Source organism: Falco biarmicus, chromosome Z (genome assembly GCF_023638135.1).
Source record: "Falco biarmicus isolate bFalBia1 chromosome Z, bFalBia1.pri, whole genome shotgun sequence".
Taxonomy (NCBI): domain Eukaryota; kingdom Metazoa; phylum Chordata; class Aves; order Falconiformes; family Falconidae; genus Falco; species Falco biarmicus.
Window position 1 is genome coordinate 62,374,597 of NC_079311.1, and position 14,728 is coordinate 62,389,324.

The 14,728-nt window shown below is 36.7% G+C and overlaps 1 protein-coding gene across 3 annotated transcripts in view; it reads right to left on the bottom strand.

Annotated features, from left to right (window-relative positions):
* Positions 1-1,953: 1,953 nt before the first annotated feature.
* NLN (neurolysin) overlaps positions 1,954-14,728 on the bottom strand; it is a 35,433-nt gene continuing 22,658 nt past the window's right edge. For all 3 annotated transcript variants that reach the window (XM_056324379.1, XM_056324380.1, XM_056324381.1), the window contains 7 exons: positions 13,928-14,063; positions 11,338-11,704; positions 9,795-9,996; positions 7,815-8,001; positions 6,376-6,504; positions 5,769-5,905; positions 1,954-2,467 (listed from right to left, as the gene is read on the bottom strand). In XM_056324379.1, coding sequence (XP_056180354.1) covers positions 2,333-2,467; positions 5,769-5,905; positions 6,376-6,504; positions 7,815-8,001; positions 9,795-9,996; positions 11,338-11,704; positions 13,928-14,063 — 1,293 coding nt within the window. In that variant the 3' untranslated portion in view covers positions 1,954-2,332. The remainder of the gene's footprint in view (positions 2,468-5,768; positions 5,906-6,375; positions 6,505-7,814; positions 8,002-9,794; positions 9,997-11,337; positions 11,705-13,927; positions 14,064-14,728) is intronic.

The following is a 14,728-nucleotide window of genomic DNA, read 5'->3' on the forward strand; positions in this document are numbered from 1 at the left end:
AAAATCCTATTCTTTGGGACAGGTAGAGAACATAACACTTCCATTTGTGGTCACAATGTGGTTTAGGGTTTTTCTCCTCCCTACACACATGGATATCCAGCTGATGCTAACATAACTATACAATCTAGTACATATTTTCACATACATGTAACAGCAGACATTCTCCTGCACTTCAGTATCTTAGTCACTATATATTATATAACACACACACTTTGAAGAATAGGAAAATAAACAAGTCAAATTATCATTAGCATCAGTCTGTCCTAAATCTAAGTTTTATATAATCACATAACTTTTTATCAGCACATATTTTTGTTTATAATTACCACATTTGTAATTATCTACCTTGCTCTGAGACTCCTGGTTTACACAGAGAAAGGTCTCCCTCATGTGGAAATCTGCCTACCAGCTGTAAAATAAAAACTGCATTTTGATTCTTAATAAAGGTTCCATTGCTTAGATTTGTATTGAAAGTATCACTTAGTATACTTTTTATGACATTTTAGTTCATCAGAGCTATCATTACAGTGTGAAAGGAAAAAGCCTTTGATAATGGTAGGATCACAAGAATTTAAACATATGTAAAAAGAAAGCAAAATACTTTCAAATCCAGTCAGAATGTAAGGGAAATTAATCTGGGGAAAATCCAAGATTTTAGGATAATCTTGCATCTATCAGTTCCCTCAGCTTTTCTTAAAGCTGTTCTGAATACCACTGAAGATGTTCTCATAGATATGATTTTCATGTATTGCCTTTTCATGACCCACCAGAACTGGGATCTAAAGCTGTAACTGACTATGAGAGTTAGATTGACATAATTATGTGGTCTGGTAAGACTACATAGTTAATATGTTTTGGCTACAAATATTTGTGTCTCCTACCATCCATAACTAGTGTGGTTCAAAGATAAATCCTGTCAAATTTTCCATTTCAGAAACTAATTAAGCTCCTCCCCCTCCCCTGCCCCCAGTTTAAATACTTTAAAAGAAAAATACGCAGAAATAGTTTCACCTGAACATTCACAATTGCGGGGTTTTGTCCCACCCGAAACACACAGATTTGACCCAAAGTGAATGCTTTCAGTTTTCTTTTGCTAGAAAAAGAGCAAGTCTTTTGAGTTGATCGGGCACATTTTCTTACTTTGCCGTTGAACAAACCAATAAAAATGCCAACTATGTTTAGAGCTATGGTTCAAATGTCTAAAACATATTAGATGGTAACCAAAATTGAAGTTTGTTCATGTACATGTTGTAATACCAAAACCAAGGTAACATGACATCTAAGGACAAAAAAAGTGCACTTGGATTAGCAGTTTTATTTGGGTGGTTCACTTGTTAGCCTCATTTTTTCTGATCTTGCAGAAAAACTGCATGGTAGTTCCTCGATTACTTCCACAGCTGAAAAAATTAAATCCATGAAGCTTTTTTTATAGCACCTCTGCATGCCACACTGGAAAGGAATAGGAAAACATTTGACTGACTTTTACCATTCCCACTGGGGACATCATCTTCCCTTTGTTCCTTGTACGTATCTCAAAATACTTCTGAAGCCGTCACAATTGCTCAAGTATAACTTTTCAGTGCCAGTGGTGATATAATTTGGAAAACAAAGACCTCATTTGTGATCATCAACAAAAGAGAAAAAGTGGTGGAAGGACTGCCAAGGTCATAGATTTGGGCTGTTTCTCCTCAACGAGGGGAAGAAAATGGTAGCTCAAATGGTAGAGGGTTTTTTTTTAGTTGTACTGTGTAAGTTTATAAATGATACAAGAATTTAACATGCATCAGAATGAAGTCTAAAAGTATCACATAGGTATCTCTGCTGCAAAACTCTCTGGGGTAGGTTCTCAGTCTTGAAATTTTTCAGGAAGGCAGACTGAACCCAAACCATGATGAAACACACTTCTCCATCAAAGACACTGGTGAACCATCAATACAATAGAAAAATACAGAATAAGAATGAATCTGTTTCTTTTATTGCTGGTAGTGTCCTTTTTTTTTCCCCTCCAGTTTTAAAATTAGTTCACAAGAGATAATTGAAGTCCATCTATTAAAAAGAGAAACATGGCATCAACTCCCCATACTGTTATTATTATTTCAAAATAATAAAAAAAATTACCATCCAAATTCCTCAGCTTCTGCACCTTTTTCCTGACGTGTTGAATTTTGTAGTTCTATGCAATTTAAAAAAACACATTTTTATTTGTACAATTTAAAAAAAATCATCAAAAAGTGACCCAGTTTCCCTAGAGTGATACATAGTTAAGATGTGAAACACACTGACATTTCCAGCTCATTCCATACTTACATGCTATTACAAAGGAACCATAATTTTACTGAACACATAATCCCTTACTTAAAAGGAAAGCTCTCTGACTTGGTTTACGCTCCAAGAAATTTTGTAGCATATCCATCCCATCCAAAGATCCTCCAGGTTTCAAAATGAGGTTTCTGTATTTCATCCCAGCCTGATAAAAGGTAAAGCAAAATGTCAGTATTTCTTATCTTGCAAACTGCCTCTTCTCTGTATTTGTTGTGTATTTAAAATCAGGATACACCATAAGGATAATTTAGATCAAGAGGGCAGAAATTTAACCTCTTCTCAAAGAATTTTTTTTTCTTGTGGTTTTACAGTTTTGGATGCCACAATCAGAACTTGTCTCAAAGACATTCAATAAAGTTCAACACGCACACAGACAACATCCACATACTCTTCAATGATGATTATCCCTGTGACTCACTGGCACGAAAAGTGAACCTAACACCTATTCTCTCTTAATTGATGGTTTCTCTTTCTTTAATCTCTGTTTAAAGAAAGAGATGATAGTTCAGAAATAGATACAGCACTGAGGAATAACATGGCACATATACAAATATTAATTGCATAGTAACATATACAATATATATAAACACATCTAATCCCTACTAAATTATTTTAAATTAACGGAGACTTAACTCAGGTTTTATTTTCAGGAAGAAACATTATTACTTCAGAAGCAATGATTCCTTTAAAAAGAATGAACCAAGTTTCTGAGACAACAGTAAGTAATGAGGACTTTTCTTAACAAGAAGTCATATTCTAAAGAACATATATGGAGAATTTTGGGCTTCTGAGACATGCCCGCCAGTAAGAAAATAACATTTTGCATGCAGATGTCCCAGATGTTTCTGATATTGACAAAAACAATGTTCTTCCTTTTAGTCAGTGTATATACACATATATACGTCCCACACACGTCGAAGTTATAAGATTACAAGACCACACCGCTTCCTGACAGCTGTACTGCAAAAACAAGCATAGGCTTTTTAACTGATAGATTTCCATGTCTTAACTGCATTACTAATCACATTGTCTGAATTACAGCTGAAAAAAACCTAAAATGCAAAAAGAAATATTCACTGGAGCATTGCTTATATGTCACTATGTTTTAGTTTCCTGAACATCAGCAGCAAATGTAGATACTGCTCCTTGTAGTTTAAAAGTGTTATTTGAGTAGACTTTGAGTTTTTGCTGTTGTCTCTCCATAGCCAGCACATTGCTCAGTTGTAGGGAGACCAGAGGTTATTCCAGATAATGTGCAAGAAATGAGGAGTGTGATGACCAGTTAAGCTAGGGTGAAGTGTCTGCTGAAGTATTTTTATAGATACAGTCTCTGAAGCTGGTTTCAATAACTGTTGCTCAAAACAGGAAGAAAGGTTTTATTCAAACAGGAAGAGGTAAGCCAAATTTCTAAAAGCCCTAGTCATACCACCGTAACCATTTTCCTTACCTGCTGTTCTGAAGGCTAGTCTAAATCTAGATATAATGAAATATGAGTAAGTACAAAAATCATACTGGTGTCTAGTAGTTGTTTATAAAAGATAGTTTGTCCCATCCTGTGGAACTCTATTACACTTACATGGATTGCAAATAAGGAAAACAAGCTGAAAGAGAACCAGTTTGAGAAGGTAACATTGCTCTGAAGAGGGAAGGAAAATCTCCAGTTACCCCTGAAGTTACATCAGCATTCAAGTGAAATGTGTGTGCAAACATATGCTAGAGAGGGAGTGATACACACACACACAAACACACACAGAAATAATCATTTCTCTTCCTCACTTCTTAGCTTGGATAGCAGGCTTCACATTAAAAGAGGTACTAGTTGCCTTTTAGCTGAACCATAGCGAATATTCACTCCTAGAATAATTTATTCTCAAAGCTTCCCATACAAAGACAGACAAAAGACATAAAAATCCCCCCCAACCCAAAACCAACCAGAATAAAAGGCACTTTCACCCCTTAGGAGAGGTAAGATCACAAAGCAATCCTGGCAAACTACAGCTTAGGGTTTTGACTGTACAATCACTCAAAAAAGAGTTCTGAGAGTAGGGAGTAAAACTAACAGAAAAAAAAAGTCCTTGATGACACTGGAGCGGTAATGCTTGTGGCAGAACAGAAAACTGACACGAAATCCCACAAGTCCAACACCAACAATGTTATCCATCTCTGCCAACTGCTAACAGTTAAAAAACCCAGCAAGACTGACCCCTCCCCAAATGCATTAAGATCCATAAGAACAGCATTTAATTAAAAAGTAACTTTATATTCTCTCATCTAATTTGCCATTTCTTCTCTCCTCCTCTATTTATGAGTGACAACATTCCCACTGAACAAGCAGGGATGCTTATTTTCACACATACCTGTCACAAATCCCAGGCACTTCAAATCTCAGTCTTGACCTCCAAACCTTTTGTCACTTCTCCTCTCAAACTATTTAGTTTACTGCTTTTCTTCATAAAACCTTTTGGGTTTTATTGGTCTAACCACTGCCTTAGTTTTTCTAGCCCCTACCCAATTTCCCCTTTGGATGCTTCTTTGTCCAGATCAAAGTCTCATCTTACTTTCTCCACCCTCTAGAGGGGATGGACAGTTCTGGAAGTTCTGGTTGCTGTGATAAGGAAAGGGAGGAATGAAGGTAAATTGCAGGAGAGGAACAGGAAAGTCAAGCACTTTCTGTTCTCTCCTTGTACACATTTACTAAAGGGGAGTACTACTGCTGGCTGCTGAATCCAGAAGATAGGTAGGAGGATCAGGAAAACTGAAAGGTCTTTCCCATGATAGAACTGTAGCATCTCAATTCACAAGTCTAATACTATAATCTCTGAAAAATGAAAATGTTGCCAGAAGTGCCAGGACTACTAACCACATCACTGACTATCCTTTTTTTCTGCTGGAGGTAGAGAATTACACAAGGAAAAAAACCTCAGTAAATCCAGAACCTTTCAAGGATTTGAACTTCAAAAGCCACTTCGGAGAAAAGCAAAAGAAGAAAAAAATTTGCAAGTGATACTGTGCTGTGAAAGAGAAAGCTCAAAATAAATTGTTTTCTAAATAATAAGTACATAAAAGTACCACATGAAGTACTAAATAGAACACCACTATCATACAGCTTTCAGAGCAGAAGAGCACGCATCTGCTCTTGCAATGGAGGAATATGGTTCTTCAGTCTAAAATTAAAGATGGAGGCACTAAATGTGACATGATACCTTAAAAGTGTCATAATATAATACTGAATGTATGACTATGTAAGAATTGTATTATAATCCAAGTACGCTTGGAAATGTCAAGATTATTTTCTAAAGTTAGTATACTTTTTTTTTTTTTTTTAATCTGAACTTGCCAGGTACAGAAGTACTTGAGATATATACCTACGGCTCATGTTTGCAATAAATGTGGTTTTAGAGAAAAAGTGCAATAAAAGTCTTCAGCAAAAAGCATTCATCACCTACCTTTGGATTCATTATTCCTTCTTGCTTAAAGCAGCTATAAAAAATGTCCGTGGCAAACACTTCACTCCACAGGTATCCATAGTACTGACCATCATAACCACCTGCCAGATGTCCAAAAGTTGCTGGCATGTTTGTTCCTTGGAAAGTAGATTAACATTAATTTATTTAAATCAAATACAGGGTTTTTTTTTGATGTATACAGTACTTCAAGAATAAATTAATATGGTATTTATATCAACTACTTTGAGACAGACGCTTTGTGTTAGAAGTTTCAAAGTATTGGCCATATTCTGTGAACTACAAATGAAACTCAATTTCCCATTTTAGGCTAGTTGCACATCCAACACAGATGTGACAGAACATCTAGGGTACTATTCTCATCACTCTAAAATATAACCAGCAAAAGTTTTCTGTTGACCTTAACTTTCCTTCAGAAGAGATCATTAATATCACCCCAAGCGTCAAAGTAATTATTTCAGCTTCATAAAGTAGTTTCTTTTATAAACAACAATTCTGGGGGTTTTGTATCTCAAGCTTTATGGGGAAAGAAAGGAGCATTTAACCAAACCATATGGACATGCTGTATAAAAGCTTCATACTGACATACCTGGGGTGGCAGGAATTCCTAGAATGTCCATACAGTATTTAGCATATTCATCTGCCGGGTCAACGAAAGGTTTTGTATGCAGTGCCTGGTCAACTTTGCTCAAAACAATCTGACGGAGAGTTAAAAGGCCTAATTGGGTAAAAACATTTAATTAACTAGCATCAAAGTAGCTGTAGTAGTACCTTCCATTCAAACACCTCAACACGCACCCTAAATTATTGGAATTTTAACCACAGAAAAAAACTGGGAGTTGTGTCATTCCCATCTGAATTGCTTCAGTTAAAAAAGTTGAGAGGCATATTTTTAATAAAGGAATTGTCACTAGAAGCTTTGTCTTTTCAAATGTTATTTCCCCCACAGATCAAAACCAAAACAGAGCAGATACTGAAATTTGCTTTTATTTAAAGTATTTAAAATTATGTTTTCAGCTATCTTTAATCCCAGTATACCATTTCATTCAGGGCTTGCACAGATGGCAGTAAGTATGTCTACCCCAAGACACTTCAACAGCAACATCTGCTGCTGCAGCTGCTGTAGGCTTTTTTGAAGAAGCTACAAGATATGAACTTCTACTCAGACAAAATGCTTATGTAGCTACAGTGCCTGTACAAGCCAGAAGGACAAGGCCCTCTTGTTCAGGATGGGGAAGCGGTATGAAATAAGCAGCAGTGGCTTAATGACAAGTTGTACCACAAATGGGTAAGACTATGATATTGGGGGAGTCCTGATTACAGGGACAGAGGGGTGAGGGTGACAGAACAAGATGATTGATAATGACATGAGATTATGATCTCTATTTGGATACATGTAAGGTGGTACGAGACTTGGAATGAGAAGAGAACTGAGACCTAAGTTTAGGGAAGGCAATATATCTGCTGGGAAGGTAGAGAACATGGACTTAAGTTTCTGGATTGAGAAGTTAAGAGGCTGTTTCAGCAATGCAGGGTTACAACACTTCTGTCTGGCATATGCTATGTATGTTCAGTAAATATGCAGACTACTTTCATGTCTTTCAAATGTCATGTGTAAATCAAATGTAGACAATACATATAGAAAACCTGATACTGTATACATGCACAGTGCCTGCCCTGGGCTACCAGAAAAGAACGTAACAGAAAACCCAGGACGTTCTCCTGGACCATGCCCAATTTTAAATGAGCAAAGCTGGCATGTAAAAAAGTCACATGGAGAGGAATGCAAAGGTATTTTAGTCCTGTGGGCAAAATGAGAGCTGCTGCTATTCCTGCAAATAGTGGTATCTGTCACTACAGCCTTTATTAATGGTGGTAACACACAGAAATAAAGCCGGAAAGGCAATGATAAGTGTACACGCAGAGGAAATATGACAGGCTTGTTATATTGCCTTTAGTGTTTCCCACCAATTTTTAAAATTATATATTTTCATACATATGCTGTGGGGAAAGAGGGGAGAGAAATACCTGTATTAGCCAGTCTAGAGGCAGCAAGTTTCTCAAGGAGAGTGTCTCCAACATGGCTCTCATCTTTATAATGTCTTGACATTTGCTTCAGTGGTTCTTCTTCCCACACCCAGTTCTCAAACATTTGTGAAGGTACCTCTACAAAGTCTGTTTCCACATTAGTTCCACTAAACCTAGCAAAATCAGTCTAAAAGGAAGAGCCATTGTATTAAATTAAAGTAGAAGCCAGGATTTCTAGCAGAATATAAATTTTCAGATGCCATTAAAATATATTCCAAACCCAAAATATTTCTAAAAAGAAACAGTCACTTTTTCAAAAGACAGTTGTTCGAATACCCACAGAAATTATTTGGTCTCACTCCACACTTGTCCTGTGTAAGTCCACCTCCTCTTGCCAACCCAATTTTATTGTTCTTCCCTTCTCAGCAACATTTTGACAAAGCATTTCAAGTGCTAAAAGAAAAAAAGAATTCTCAGTTTCCCAAGCGCCCTCTAAGAACTGTAGACATTCTGAAGTTCTATCCTCCATCAAGGAAGAGATGTCCACAGGAGTATTGGCTTTTGAACTTACTTTCTTGCAGGGTTAACAAAAAAAAAGCGCATGTGTAATATAGAACATGACATTGAACTGACAGCTACGTCACATGCATCTATCTTCCTCTCATGTCTTCAGAAGAACAGCAGAAAAGGAGAAAAACTTTTGCTTTCATTTACACTTGTGGGTTACTCAAATCCATAGGTGTAACAGTCTGGCCCTTCTTAATGTACTTGCTGAACAGCAGCTATGAAGAAAAGCTAGGACGTATCAGCTGGGAAGAAACGGTGACAGAAGGGGCTAGAGCAAAAGACAAGAGGAGTGCAGGAGTTTGTTGGCCTTCAGATATCCTCATTTACCCATAAACAAGTGCACCACAGTAACAAGAAAAATATAAGACATTTGGTTCAAGTCACTTCAAAAGCTCTCCTTCTGTAACAGCATTAACAGATCCCCTCCCTGCTCTGGTATCTCACTTTCCAGCAGACCCCCAGTACATTACAAGGAGTATCCATCTCCCACAGCTGACCTTCACCAGCAGCTCACAGATTCCCACCTAGTCTGATCCCTGCATACCCTTCAAATGTGAAGTTTTAACATGCTTAAACAAATCATCATATGAAACAAGGCAGTTCTTTGCACACACAAATCCCAGAGGACAGGATGTTCTTATGTGAGACTTGCAAGTTACTTGCAGGTGCACAAATAAAAATTTACATGAAATACAACAGCAATAAGCGTGGTAGCTATGCACACAGCAACCACCTTCACAGTGGAAGAGACAGCTGGAAAGCAGGCCTCCCTGACCTGTGTGCAATTCCACAGCATGTACTGCGTTCAGCTCTCAGCTCCCCAACATAAGGAGAACATAGACGTGTTGGAGCAAGTCCAGAGGAGGCCCCAAAGATGATCAGAGGGCTGGAGCACCTCTCCTATGACCACAGGCTGAGAGAGTTGGAGTTTTTCAGCCTGGAGAAGAGAAGGCTCCGAGGACACCTTACAGCAGCCCTCCAGTACCTAAAGAGGGCCTACAAGAAAGCTGGAGAGGGACTTTTTACAAGGGCATGTAGTGACAGGACAAGGGGTAATGGCTTTAAACTGAAAGAAAGTAACTTTAGATTAGGTATTAGGAAGAAGTTCTTTACTGTGATGGTGATGAGGCACTGGAACAGGTGGCCTAGAGAAGCTGTGGATGCCCCCATGTGTGGATGCACAAGGCCAGGCTGGATGAGGCTTTGTGGAACCTGGCCTAGTGGATGGTCTCCCTGCCCATGTCAGGGAGGCTGGAACTAGATGATCTTTAAGATTGCTTCCAACACAAACCATTCTATGATTCTATGATATGTACTTTACTAAAATTAGAAACCACCAAAATAGACTTATACGTTGGTTTGACACACTAGAGGAAGAAGTAAGCCTTACACTGGAAATGAAACATCACTAACCTGTGCACATATCTGATGCATTACATGACCAAATTCATGGAAGTAAGTCTTTACTTCATCATGTCGCAGCAATGATGGGCGATCTGATGATGGCTGTGTGAAGTTGGTTACCAGAGCAGCTACAGACATCATTCTGCTGCCATCAGAGAGAAGACAGCCGGGTTGGAGACCAAAGCATGCTGCATGCCCATACTTCCCCTCTCTGTATAAGAAAATATATCAGACATTATCTTCAAACCACAAGCCTGCTCACTGCAATGGTGAAGCCTATTCAAGAATAGGAACTATCAGTCTGTTTGTCTTTAAAGCTTTAAACAAAGAAATTACATCTTTTCAGAAGACTTCTACGACTTACTAAGTTTTAGACCCTATTAAGAGAGCAAGGGGAAAAAAATCCAGTACTTAAATAGCATCATTTTAAGATTCACAGCAGGAAACTGACTTTTACTTAGATACTGAAAGTACGTACACTTTAGACGTCAATTCTATTTTAAACTGCTACTGTAACAGGAAGGACTAGGCTCTGTAGTCAGAAGCAGTACTCTTTTCTTTCATTACAGGAGACAAAAGGATACAGTTTACTGCATTTCCAGTGTAACCCAAAAGTTTAAAGAAAAATTATTTTGAAATTTTTGCCCTAAAACTGAATAGTTAACTAGGTAGTTAAGTCAGAGCAGCCTTACTAACAAATAGCTTCAGCAATTCACATGACATGCAGAAAGAGGAGAGCAGGCAAACATGTGAGATAACATGTGCCTATCTTAAAAAAAAAAAGAATTTCTGTACTATTGTATTGACTAACCTGATTTTCTTAGACCACAGAAGCCTTAAATCAATTTATATTAAAAAAAAGTGTACCAGCCAATTTATAAATACCTAAAGAATAATTTTAAAAACCCAAACCAAAACAGTGAGAAACAGTAAAAAAAACGCAAGCTAAGAGTAAACCCTGTCAAACCAGTCTAGTCTCCTAATCTCCGACCACACACAGATGATGCTGTAAACAGCTACAAAGAGAGCTGAAGAGCTACAGACATCAACCTGGAAGTATGTTTAAAGGTGTGCTCTACAGGAATCTATTCCTGGTCTTGATCTATTTAATATTTTCTTTAGCAGTCTGGTCAACAGAGTACAAAATACACTGGGAGAAATTAGGAACACTTGGCAGTTAGGAATACAATTGATCTGAATAGACTGGAGTAAGAGTTCAATGTAAATGAAAAGTAAACCACAGTATTAATTTAAGGAGGTGAAAAGTTCATTGAGGAAAAAATTATGCACAGCCGACTAGACAGCAATACTACAGAAAATCAACAAAGAGTAATGCTTCATAAACTGAATATAAGCAAGAAATGCAGTAGCACTGCAAAAAAGAAAAATGTATAAACAATCTGAAAACAGTCCAAAGAAGAACTTAATGAACACAGTAATAATCTTGTCAGTGGGACAAATACTTCCAAATACATTTAACTTCAAACACACCAGCAACCCATTAAGACCAATTCCATTTAAAATACTAAATCAAACACTAAGTCATAATTACCTGGGGTAAAGATCCAAGTAGAACTGCCCTAACATTTCTCCTGTTGAATTATCTTTTACTGTATAAAGAGTAATGCTGTCATGCCAAACATGAGCACTTTCTACTTGCTCAAATACAAGTCCCAGCAGCTTCTGGTAAGTATTTAGCAAACCTTCTGTAACAGCCTCGATTGGGAAGTATTCCTTCAGCTTTTCTTGATCTATGGAGTACTTCAGCTCTTCTGTTTTGTTCATATAATAATGAAGATCCCATGCATTGATTCTTCCATCATAATCAAAGTTTCTTTCTTTACACTCCTTTTTCTTCAAATCTAGAATGAATTCTCTTTCTTCCTCAACCAATGGCTTTAGCTTCTTACTCAAATCATCTGAAACAAAGATTGCCTTGGAATCAGCTTCTATGTTCCTTAATATCATGAGTATTCCTACAAAATACACTTGTAACTTCAAGCATATGCCCAAAGAGTGGATACTAGAGTTTTCCATTTATTGACTAACAGCAAGTAAACTGTCTGCTTTCTTGTCTTAATGAATTTTAATTACAGGCATGCTATAAATGATTCAGAAGTCCACATACGCCTATAGTATTGTGAAGGATTTTAGCAAATTTAGACTTTTTCCAAAGACATCAGAAATTGAAAGTAACACTAGATGCTTTTGCTTGAAGCTTTTGATTCTACCTCACATAATCTCAGTTTTCTTGATGTGTTTTCTGAAGAAACAGCTGAAAACTACAACCACTATTAGTTACTAGCAGTGCAACACAAAATGCAAACCATACTTTTTCTTACATTATGACCTACTTGCAGCTGAAGTGCTATAAAAGCACAAGAGACTAGAGAATTCTTGCCTGCAAGACAGCTAGCTTCTAGACTACCAAAGCCACTGGATATTAATCTCTATGATCCCATTTTTTTCCAATATAGCTTTCCTTGGACAAGAAACAGTCATAGCACTATGAATCCAATATACTGAATATAAAATATTTACACTTGCTGAAACTCCCATAAAGTACATACTGTACTTATTCTCTTGTAAGTATTTCTGGACTACCAGACACTTTTTTTTCATCCTTAAGATTTCAGGTTAATATTCACTATTGGTCTACAGCATAACATTTAGGAACTGCCACTCCTGTTTCTAGGTAGGCTGTTAAGGCCCTATATGCATTTATGTGACTAAAAGACTAAAATTCAGATCATATTACCTGAAATTCAGAATATGTCATAGGACAGAATGCTTTCTTTCTAGCAATAAGATCAGCTTATGAACACGAATTTAAAACAGTAATATATATGAAAAAAGCAGAGCAAATCATACTGTCATACTCGGAGCCAAGAATATTTGAGAAGAAATAAACTAAAGCTGTCAATTAGTTTGATGAACATTCTCCCTCTATGAGAATTACCATGAAACATGATATTTATGAATAGAAAAGTGCATGATCTCATACTGTAAAACATTAGTCACAACAGTAACTGCTAAATTATGAGGTATCTCAGCTTGAAAACAAATGAAAAAACGAAGTCTTACATAAGCCCATTTAGAATTACAAAAATATAATGATAGTAAAGAGTCCAAACTACTTTAAGTACACTTACAAAAATCAGATAATTCTAACATTTAATTATAAATCAGAATTAAGTGTAAGTTCATTGACAAACATAAAGATAATTGGTATTGCCAAATATGGAGCTAAGCTCACACCATAACAGAAGAAATGCAACAGAATTAAAGGTGAAGGAAGAGGTGCATTTGAACCTCTTTACTGATGTTTAAACATAAAAAGCCCACAACCACCAGACTTTATTGTTGTACTAAATTATTTTGGGGGGTTTATTTATACCGTGTATTAGTATACAATCCTAAATGCTGTTAGAACACGTTAACAAAGGAGCACATACTATTCTATGGAACTACGTAATTCCAGAACGTAGAGGTTAACTCTACGGACAAAGTGGGCCCACCGATGTCAAGAGAATGACTATAAATCTCTAAACTTCTCAGTTTAAAATTTTCAAGATACCTGTTTGCAGATCAAGTTGCATTAGAGGGCTTTTGAATTCCAGATTTAATCTATCATTCCAGAGCTGATTTTTTAATTCAGCTCAAGGAAGTTGCACCATCACATACCATAATCTTTCATTATAACTAGTGCAATTGTATCAGAAAAAGACGCCAAGGCTACACACACACAAAAAATTGCAACTAACCTAAGGGAATGAAAAGCTGAAAGTGTGATGCAGCCTCTAATTAGAATAAGAACCAATAAAATTGCTTAGGCTACACATGATATTCTGGTTCTAAATTATGAGAAGTGCATTTTGGGGCAGAGAAAGATATAACTGCTTACCTGTATTTGCTATCACAAATATTTTCAGATTTTTGTCTTGTGCTTCCCTGTTTTGGAACAATTGCATTCATATAGCTATGGTTGAAAAAAAGCATGCTAGAACAGCAGCAACAGAGAGTTCCTTTTCTAGCTAAACATGATGGACACCATGACCCAATTATGTACTTAAATTTATCTTGGCTAAGGAGTCATGTTGCCACACCAAATATAAAAGTGTTGTTTATAAATAAGAACAAACCTAAGAAGGTTGTTACGTTATCCGTGCTCTTTGCAGTGTTTACTTCCAGGACGAAGTTGGCATGTGTATTATAACCAAGAAGCTCTGCTACTTTTGCCCTTAGTGGAAGCAATTGCTGAAGAATTTTTGTGTTCTCCTAAAAAAGAAAGGAGGCAAATTTGTACAGTGAAACCAGAAAACACTTTATGGAAAGAATTATCTGAATAATATCTGTAATCATAAGAAACAGCAAACATTTAAAATGAAACACTTTAAGATATAAATATAGAATAATATATATTTAGCTAGATTCTTATAATTTTTTTGTCACAACATTTAACTGCAGGCAGCTAGTTTTCTAGTCAACCTGAGTTGTTACTATCCCTATTTTAATTTATATGTTTAAATTAATCAAAAGATATGTCATCTCCTTTTAGGATAATAACAAATCTTATTTCCTTTATAAATCATTTAAATTTGAAAGGTAACAGGGAAATGGCTGACAGCAAGCTCCATAGCTTTTTAGTGGTGAAGATAGACTGCAAAGCTATTGTGCCAAGATTCAAAGCTTGTTTGCAAATCTCCCTATTTTGCCACTCTGACAACAGTGGTCAAAGAAAGAGATCTGAAACACAAAAACCCCAGGCCCTGACCTAGATGTGATGGAGGATCCTTGAGAAGCTGAAAATGTAACTGTGTTAACCTCCAGTTCTGGAAAAGTGAGATTTCTCAGCTTTTTTTCAAGCAATAGGTTTGAAGATTGTCTCACAGTTTAAACAGCAAATCCCTTTAAAGCATGCTGACTTGCAGTGTTCAGTTCTT